This window comes from Parus major, chromosome 1, assembly GCF_001522545.3.
Source record: "Parus major isolate Abel chromosome 1, Parus_major1.1, whole genome shotgun sequence".
Lineage (NCBI taxonomy): Eukaryota > Metazoa > Chordata > Aves > Passeriformes > Paridae > Parus > Parus major.
In genome coordinates, this window is record NC_031768.1 from 111,798,715 (window position 1) to 111,808,811 (window position 10,097).

General features: G+C 43.1%; 1 protein-coding gene across 1 annotated transcript; it reads right to left on the bottom strand.

Annotated features, from left to right (window-relative positions):
* Nucleotides 1-1,600: 1,600 nt before the first annotated feature.
* On the bottom strand, nt 1,601-9,768 carry C1H3orf38 (chromosome 1 C3orf38 homolog). Its single transcript, XM_015645840.3, has 3 exons — nt 9,610-9,768; nt 8,127-8,347; nt 1,601-6,681 (listed from the first exon to the last, which is right to left on the bottom strand). The coding sequence occupies exons 1-3, from the start codon at nt 9,740-9,742 to the stop codon at nt 6,106-6,108; spliced, it is 930 nt and encodes a 309-aa protein (XP_015501326.1). The 5' UTR covers nt 9,743-9,768; the 3' UTR covers nt 1,601-6,105.
* Nucleotides 9,769-10,097: the final 329 nt, after the last annotated feature.

The following is a 10,097-nucleotide window of genomic DNA, read 5'->3' on the forward strand; positions in this document are numbered from 1 at the left end:
CCTTCTGATGAAAAGTCCAGATTTAGGGCACTCCAAGTGAATCAGACACAAGGAACTATCCCAGGTAACCACACCACCTCCATGTAACTGAAACATGGCATAGTTACTAATTAAACTTACACTTACGGCTGCCAGGACATGAGAAATCACAGCTGACATGATGTAAGCAAGAGGCAGGACACTTTTGCTCAGCAACTTCCCACATGTGGAATCACACAAGTCCCAGAAACACATTTTAGGATAAGCAGACATATTTACCTCTTCCCAGGTCCTGTGGAGGACAGGGTGAGTGGTCTTTTCCAGAGGGCTGCAGAGCTGTCTCCTTGTGTCACAGAACCACTGGAAGGGCTCATCCACACACCAGCTTCTCCCCATGGAGCCCACAGCCAGGTATTTTCCATGCCAGGGTTTAAAAAAGTTCTATCCATCATGCTTAGTACTGTCAGCCTTCTGCCAAAGTTTGTCAGCTATAGCCTAGAAGCATCCAACTTTTTTAGGTTGTAGTCCAAACCCTCTGTTCCATCTGTAAAACCTTTAGGGAAAACACAATGTTTGCACTCAAAGTGCAAAGTTTCTTGTGGGTGGTTTCCTCCTCGATGCAGAAACTCTTAACAGTGTTTGAATTAGAATGTTTTTAACATGTTAATTTCATGATCTAGTGGTTTTATTGTCGCCACTGACACTGCTCCTGTTTCCCAGCCAGCTGTAAAGGGGTGGCATCCTGGGCTGAAGCAGGAGCAGCCTTGCCAGTGACAAACCAGCCCTTGCGGGCTCCTACAGAACCTGGCAGATCCATAACACAGTCCCAGTCTGGGTCAATGACATGGAAGACCAGCACTGAAATTCAGCTCACCCAGGGAAGAATTTGCCCTTCTGTTGCTCTGAAAAGCCTTTGTCCTTGCTGTTAACCCCTGACTGAGCTCCAAGTAAATTGTGTGATGTTCTCCTGCCTCCAGCAGAGTCCTTGCCTGTTATATCTGGGGAAAGCAGCTGCTGGAGACAGCTGGAAGGAGACTTTTATGGTTATTACAGTAGTTGCAAAGTCATCTGTGCTGTCGTGGCACTCGGCTATCTATCCGTTTCTGTCAGCAACACAAGTTTTAATGCAGAAATGGGTCTGCAGGCAGCCAGAGGAACCCACAGCACCCCAGCCCAGCCACGTTTAAAGAGAGGGGCAGCTGCAAGGGCCTGACAAACCCCTGGAAGATGCAGGAGACATTGCTGGGAGCTCATGGTCACTGTCAGGATGTGCCACAGATGTGACAAAATGGAAAACTGAATTGCAAACTGAAAATACTGAGATCCTTTTAGTGTCATGAGATGTATTTCTAATGGTGGCATTTAAAGAGTTTGTGTCTCATAAGATGATGTTTCTAATTTCAGAGAAAAAAAATGACTGCTCATCTGAGCCTTTTAGATGCACATCAGCCAGCAAGTAATTGAAGACAAAGTGTTTTTCTGTAATAAACCTTCATAATGAAGCACCAGAGGAAAATCCTAAAGTTCAACTCAATACATCATGCTAATCTGCAGAATGGGATTTTCCTGCCACTAATCTTGTTAGAGCTGGGGCGCTGTGCAAATATATCTATACACATAATTACTGAAGAGATATTAAACAGATCGATTTATTTCAATAAAAAATGCAAACTTTGAGAAGAATTCATTAATACTCAAAATCCAGCCAGGCAATAAATAACACTAATGAACTGAGAAAAAGGAATAGATGAACAAGTACTGACATGATGTCTTATGCTTATTGCTGTTAAAGAGGAGCTGACAATTACTCCATTTGAAATATAAATCCTGCAAAGGAAATGCTAGAAACTGAGTGAAAGACTTGTTAAAAATATGTATGTACATATATATACACACATTTTAAGAAGACATTAGGATGAAAACTAATTTAATTTTATCCTAAGAAGGCCATATTACCATTTTCATCACCCTTAAGCTGTGTTTACATTAGCAAACAGTGCTGTGCAACAGGAGCATGAAACAGCTGTTGCTGAGATGCTGCCAGCACAACATCTCTAAATGTGTTGGGGGTTTGCTGCCAGCCAGCTCCAGGGTGGTCCTGCAGCCTGAGTGCCTCACAGAGAGCAGGATAGCCTGGCCACAGGATCTCCCTGGTCCATCCTGTCCCAGGGGAGCACCAGGGTGAACACTCTGAAGTGTGAATCAGATCACAGCGATTGTGGGTGTGGCAGCAAACAGCATTTCCCTCAAAAGCAGCCTCCTTACTGGCACTAAAACGTTTCCTGCAGCAGAAGCACCCAGGGCACTGTAAAGGGCTCACCCTAGGACAAAAAACCCAGACACAGCCAGAGAGACCTCAGTCCACACAACCCAAATGACCCAGTGACAACCAGGGGTATCTAAAATAACCTTTTCAGTAAGGGCAGTGAGAGCTTGTCAAGACAGAACTCAAGAACATGTTTTATCTTGTGCTTGGGAGGTTCTGCAATTTGCCAAGAGGAAAAAATCAAAATATTTGGATTGCTGTTTTGGAATTATACTATGGTATTCAAACAGAACACTTAAGAGTTATCCAGGCTGCTTCAGAGGACACTTGATTTTCTACAGGCTTCTGAAACAGAAGAAAGACACTGAGGGCCTGAGGTGCATCCAGAGGAGGGAACAGAGCTGGGGAAGGGTCTGGGGCACAAGTCTGATGTGGACCAGCTGATGGATGTTGGGGTTGTTTAGCCAGAAGGCTCAGGGGAACATTATCACTCTGTATGGCTACCTTGAGAGAGAGTGTAGTGAAGTCAGGGATCATTCTCTTTTCCCAGGGAACAAGACAGGAAGAGAGGAAATGTCTCAAATTATGCCAGGGGAGATTTAGATTAGATATTATCAAGAATCTCCTCACTGCAAGGGTGGTCAGGCATTGGAACAGGCTGCTCAGGAAGCTGATGGAATCTCCAGCCCTGGAAGAGTCCAACAAGGTATGGATGTGGCACCTGCAAATTTTACTCAATCCCACGATTCTTACAGCAAAGGAGGTGCTGCAGCCTCTCCTGGTGGAAGACCCCCAGTTTATTCACGCATTCCTTACCTGAAAGCTGCTCCTGTCCATTATTTGGGACAACAGACTTCAGCAGCTGAGGAGGAAGAAAGCTCAGATATCAAAGATGAGCCTGTTTTGTTAAATCACAGTCAAGTTATTCAAAATCCCCCTTTCCTTTCAATACTCTTAAGTGGGAAAATGCTGGCAAGGCACCCAGACCTCATCCAGATGAGCAGCTCAGGCTTTTACTGGTTATAAAATGTGTGATTTATGGCAGCATGTACAACATGATGTTATTTCCCTTGCAATTTATGCTCTCAGAGGGCAGAGAAAAGGTGGCTTTGCAGCAATTACACATCCCTTGCTCCTTCCAACAGATGCCTCTCTGCACAAACACCACTTTCACAAAAATCTCTGCTTTGTTCTAACCCAAGTCTCTAAAGAGTTTCTGTAAGGGCAATTACTCCTGGCAACACGCCACATGAATGTTGTATTTTTGTCATTTCTTTAAGTTTATCCTGGAAAGATAGGAGGTTTCTTAGTTTTCATTCTGGTGAGGGATTCCCTTTAAGCTTTCCTTTAGATCAAGGCAAGGGGGAACCAGGCAATTTCAGGGCATTTTGGTGCCAGCAAGGAGTGGGATAAAGCAGCCTGTTCTGCAGTCTTTTGGGGACAGCAGCTCCAGGAAAGTGATGAATCTGCCACCAGATGTCACCCAGAGGCCACTCCTGTCGCTGCTGAGGCTCCAGCAAGCCTCTGGATTTCCTGCAGGCAGCAGGGATGCTCACAGCACTGTCATCACTCCTGCAGTTGCACCCACATTTAACCTCAGATTTCTACTTTGTGCCCTGAAAAAGAAAAGAAACTTTCAAGCTGCAGTAAGTCTTCAAAATGCCTTGAAAAGTGAAGTACATTTCATGAGCTAAAGGCAAAAGGTTGTTGGTATCTTTACTGGAGGCCTGTATTTCTCCTTTTACAGAATTTTATCAGCTTGCAGAATTTACCCTTATCTAACTCTTAGGGGAAAAAGAACAAGCTACTGAGACAGATAATGGATTGCAAAAAACCAGCAAGCAATGCAGAAAGAAGCAGAAGCACCTTGTGACAAGGGAACATAAAAGACTTCCTGTCATAATAAAGACAATTACAACAGGAAAAAAACAGCAGAATAAAAATTGGTAAAGTCTAATCAGATGAAGACATCTTTTACAAATTCCTAAATACACTTAAAAACTTCATTTCATGGGGAGCATACAAAGAAAGCACAGAGGGAACACAACTTCTGAATGATTAACATTCAGAAAGTTCCACATGCTTTGCCACAAATAACAATTTTGTGTTTTGTCAAATTATTTACCAGAGAGAAATCTACAAAGCACAAATTTAGCATTGCAGCTTCAGTAGTAGTGATAGACATAAGAAACTGTTATTAAATTTTTTGTCATGCTAGGAAACAGAGGAAAATGGATTATAACAGTTTTGAATAAATTTTACTTAATTTTTTTCAGTCTCCTAAATACAATTAAAATGTCCAGTGCTTTCAAGAGTAAATCAACAATTAATTACTTCAGCTCTGAACAGAAGCATCTAAAAAGAGGGATGAAATCACTCCTGTACATAATTCTGCTTTGTGAAACTTGTCCAGCTCTGTTTAAACAAGTCCAGAAACAATTTCAACTCCATTTAAACAAATCCTAATTTTTCCCTTAAAGTCAAGGTTAAGCCAAAATTACCTTCTCACATTTACCACACAGTCAATGTTTTTCCTGCTCTTAAAAAATTCTGCCTGTGTCAATGATTTCAAAATCGAATTTTTAACTCTCAGTAAGGGTATGTATTTTAAACAACAGAAAAATGAGAAGCCACAACTCAGGTGTTTATTGAGAAAGAACATCCCAACACAGTAGCTGAACTTTTGCTTTGAAAAGAAATGACTTTAAAGAGAAAGCAAGGTTCAGACTGTTCATAAACATCAATTCTGTGCAAAACTGAACCTTCTTGTTCCCTGTCACTCAGCCACACTTTACCATGAAAAATCTGGGAACAGTTCTTTTGCTTCTGCTAAGTTATAGGGAATGTTTATGTTTTCAAAACTTTAAACAGTAAAGCCAGAAAATTAAAATAAAGCTCCCAAACAATCCAAACAAGATGGGGATAAAGAAGTTTTCACCTCATTTCACCTCTAATTCTCTATAAATAAACAGAGTAAGAAAAAAATCAAGTTTTTCATTGGCAATAATTGTAACTGAATACTTTTCTTAGCATGACCTATCATTGTAACCACCCAGTGGTAACAAATGGACTTTCAGTACCTGTAATAAAGCAGCTCAGAGTAAACAAAATACTTATTTTGAAAAAACATACAAAAATCACAACTATTATATTAAGAACTCTGTTGTCATTATATACAAAATAACTATCAGAGCATTTGGTTCATACAGTGTTGCTGCAAGTTTTGAAATCAAGTTCTTGATCCCAGACAGTCAGTCCTAGAAGTGGGCAACTATCTCAAGCTTGTCTGCTTGGGGATGCAGACAGAAAAATTTGTGTGTACTCATGACAAAACTGGAACCATAAGGTAAAAGGACAGCAATTAATGCAAAGAAGTTAAAAAAAAATCTTCAACAATGCCAAGTTCCATGCACTGTCCCATTAAATCACATTCAGAACACCCACAGCAGCTGCCTCCATTCAGTGTTTTGAGTTTTCTATTGGTTTTCTTTGGACTCAGATGCCCATTTACACACTTACCCGTCCCAAATTTCAAAAGCCAGATGCAAAGACTTCCTGTTACAGCTCAGGTAAGAGTTTCAACTGGTGTCCTCAAGAGAATGTGCAGTTTGTGAATGCCTCATTACACACTGCTGCCATTCCACATTTAAATGTAATATGAATAACCAAACTCCACTCTAATGACAGTGCAACACCTGAAGGAATACCCATGAAATATTTGTTAGCTCTTGGAAAGTGCCCACAAGCATCACCTGTGCTAATTCCCTGTATCTCCACTTGCCACTCAGCAAATCTTACTCAGAGAAGAGAAACTGCATGGCAGCAACAGCCCAGTCCCTCACCCAGCCGTGACAAAATGCTCAGAATTTCTGAGGTTCAAACACAGTCAGCTCATCCCCATCATAGAACTCTCTCAGTTGGTTTAACTCATACTTTATGGAAGGTTCTTCAATTTGCATCCCAGGCTCCAGAGCATTCTGTCCTACTATTTTAAGGTTCACCAGTTTTATTTTCCAGGTGTTATTCCTCACAGGGCAGCTGATGAGCCCAAAGATCTGCTCAAAGACACCCAAACAAGCATTGTCTCTGTGCACTGTGCCAGCCACTGCCACTAGCACCAATCCATGAGGGGACATGGCACATTTCAGGCCACTGGAATGCAAATTTGGGTTGAAGAGGAGACATTCTTCTTTAACCAAGGACAGCAGGCGCAGGCTCACCATGTCTGCACCCACATATTGTTCTATGTTTTTTTCCAAAGTGTTGTAAGAGAACTTCAGTTTGGCATCCTCCCAAAAATGCTGTGGTCCCCATGTCTCTTCAGATTTTACTCCCAAAGGGTGTTGAGAGTTCAGGAGTTCAAAATACCACTGGCAGAATTCTCCTCCTAGACCACCAACGTCATCTTGTGGTGACTTCTGTCCATTTCCGTGACTCTGCAGTCAAGCAAATTTTTTTCTTAGAACTGTTTATCAAGATTATCACTTAGAAAAACATCAAATCATGCACATACTTATATTAAACCTTTTAAATGTTCTAAGCCAGAGTGTCTGAAGAGAAGCACCAAAGTAAAATCTCATTTATTTTTACAAACATGATTATCTTATGTAGAGAACCAAGACAGGTTCCTTGAATTATACCTAGAAAGTGCTTCAGCGTCTTGGGCTCTTTACAAAGAGAAAAATCCTGATTCCACTGAAAAAGGGCAGGGGAAGGATATAAAGTGACATTTTTTTGAACTAAATATACAGTTACTTTGTAGAACTTCTCAGTATTTATGACTTGACAGTAAGACGTTTTTAGAAGTAGATCAAATGTCAAGTTTGTTTAACATCAATGTCTATAAGCATTAAATTGTGTTATAAGCATTAAGTAATTAAGCATGAAAATATTGAAGAATTCTGTATAGAAATGTGGTATTTGTTTCACCACAAATTGAAATTAATTTCCAATTCTGTTACATAGTTTCAGGTTTCCCACTTCTTCAAAGTGATGAAGAAAGAAGAGACAAGAATTAAGAGAAAAGAAATGCAAAGAAAGATGTATGTGATAAATAAATCCACCGACTTCCTTTTAAATTTATGAATGTGTTTTAAGTACTTCATTTATGTACCATCAACCACAGAACTTTGCTAAGAGAAACCTTTGTTTTTTCCCTCGAATTAAACACACAGAAGATTATTTTGAAAACAATTCTCAGCTAAATGCTGTCATCAGCTAATCCCTGAGTAAAAGCTCAGTGCAATAGGTTCTCAACAGGGACAGAGCTCTCACAGCCCAGGAGGTGGGGCTGCTGCCCACGAGGGCTCTGAACTAAAGCAAGGTGAACCACAATTAGAACCACAAATAAACCCCTTAAAGTTCATTACACAACGAGGATTTGCTAAATGGCAGAGTTGAACTTCAAAATAACCTATTATTGCCAAAACACATTTCCTTACGCTGTATTAAGTGTTACAAACCCCAAGGGAAAACAAATGGCACTGACCTGTCACTGCTGGAAACTTCACATTTTATCAATATATAAACTCGCTAAAATCACAAAGGCCTCTGCAGGATTTCTGTGCCATTCATTCTGTTTTCAGCTGTCCCTGAACCCACTCACAAAACTATTTGTGAGTATCTTCTATTTTAGCTTATAGGACAATTTAAAAATTCAAAGCATGGAGAAGACCCCACAGTTCAAATACTGTGGAAAACAGAGCAGACACCTCCAGATGTAATTTAAAAACCAAACAAACAAACCCAACTAAAACCAAGCCAACCGAGAGCTGAAAAGATTTGGGACCTTCCTACAGGTGCAGAGCCACATTTGCACCGGTCATCCTGTGGATGCAATGTGATGCTGAGCACCCTGAGGATTTCCAGCAGCAGCACTCACCTGTGCAGGAGGTTTTCTGTGCCCTGGCTCTGAGGCTCGTGCCGTGAACTGCCCGCTCCAGAGCTGCCTCACACGCTCGATGAGGAGGTGTTTCTCTGAAGAAGGAGGCACTGTGATTCCCTGTGCCGCCAAATACTTAAAGATGATTTCTCTGTAGACTTTCCTGCGCCTCAGAAGTTCTTCCACATTTTGGCTGTACACCAGAATAGCATGAATGGCCTCTGCAAAGAAAGAAACTGAAGTCAGAGTTACCTTCTTTCACAATAAAACCCCAAACCCAAGCTATCTCTTAAACTCCTGAACTCCAAACACAGTACAAGACAAGGTGACAGGACAGGAAGAGACTGAAAGTTTGTCTCTAAACCTAAATCTGGCCTCATCGTATCAGACACAGAATACACCCCAAAGGCTTGCAAATATATTTCTCAGACAAGAATTCTAGGGAGGTGTTTCAGCAATGCACAGTAGTTTGTGAAAATGAGGTTCCACCTCCTTCCTGAAGCCTGCTGGAAATGGAATTAAATCTGTTTTATTTCCACACTAATGTGATTACAACTCCCATGTTCGTAAGAAAATGCATCCTAGCACAACAGTGCACTGAATGGCAACAATAAACAAAATTCAGCTACAAGTCTCTGTGGCAGAATGAGGAAACGCGGCAAACTTGAATTCACTTTTAAAGCAGTCGCAGCAGACAGTTCCCCCCTGAATTGAGGCTAGTACTTAACACAGGACCTATAAAACCCCCAAATCTATCCAGAAAGAAAAAGCTAAATGAAAACACAAAAATCTTTCAATGCAATCTACAACCACTGCAAAAAGTAGGGGAAAAAGATAACGAACAAACACCTACAGGCAAAAAATCTTTTAAAAAAATGTGTTGGGCAAATTTTACAGGTTTTAGTTACATCACATGAAACATACTCAAGGCTTTAGGATGATTGTATATCAGGGCAACAAACCCAGTGGCCTCAGGTAAGTCACATAAAAAATTAAGTCTTACAAAACAAATCTCAACAAAGTGATGGTGGATGATCACAACTGCAAATAAAAACTAAGTTCAATGCAGATTCGTATTTCACCCTTTCAAAACCTGAAAGCAAAAGTGACTGATGCCAACAGCAAGAGAGTCTCGAGCTTTCAGTACTTTTAACCACTACTGGCACAGCCGTGCTCGCAGCTCACTGCAGGGCTCTGAGAGGAAAAAGATACTTGTGGAGCTGAAGATCTGCTACGAGCCCGTCGCCACCTCAACTTCCTCGGCCTGAACAACCTCAAGCTCCGAGCAGTCAAGCCCCGGAGGAGCTGCTGGGCTGTGCAGGAGAGGGCTCCCGAGCTCGGCCGAGCCCTGCGAGCCCCGGCCCGCCCGGGCAGCCCCGCCCGCCGCGGCCGCCGGGCCCGGGGAAGCGAACGCGGGGCTCGGGGCAGGGCCCGGCCCAGCTCGGCAGGCCCCGGTCCAGCGGCACCGGCGCTGCCCGCGCACCTTGGCGGCTCTCCGGGTGCACCAGGCGGTTGGTGACGGTGTCGGTGAGCGCCAGCAGCTCCTCGGTGTGCAGGAGCTCCAGCAGGTCGCGGCAGCCCGCCCGCTCCCGCTCGCTCAGCCCCGACCCCGCCATGGCCGCCCTCCCGGGCGCGCCTGGTGCAGCGCCGGGCGCCGGCTGGAAAGAGGGACCGGCACCGAAGTTCCGCACGGAAAAACGGCCGCGGGGGAGCAAAGCCGCAAGGAGGCGGGCTTGAATGTAGTATGGATTGTGTCGTATACGTAAAAACATAATCATAAAACATATGGAGAGTTTGTAACTGAGGGTATCCTTCCCTTCCAGCCCGTCCTGAAGGTGTGGTGCTGAGCCCTGGGGAGATGCTGGAGAGCAGCACCATGGAAAGGGATGTGTGGGTTCTGGTGCATGGCCTGTGGATGTGAGCCAGCAGTGCCCGGGAGCCAGGGGTGACATCCCTGTCCTGGGGCCGGCA

Bases quoted from the DNA above. Each gene is read 5' to 3' on its own strand.
- C1H3orf38 (XM_015645840.3), bottom strand. From the start codon at position 9,742: ATGGCGGGGTCGGGGCTGAGCGAGCGGGAGCGGGCGGGCTGCCGCGAC. The intron at 8,348-9,609 runs GTGCGCGGGCAG...CTTTCTTTGCAG, and splicing joins GCACCCGGAGAGCCGCCAAG to AGGCCATTCATGCTATTCTG. The intron at 6,682-8,126 runs GTGAGTGCTGCT...GCTTGACTGCAG, and splicing joins ACAGAAAACCTCCTGCACAG to AGTCACGGAAATGGACAGAA.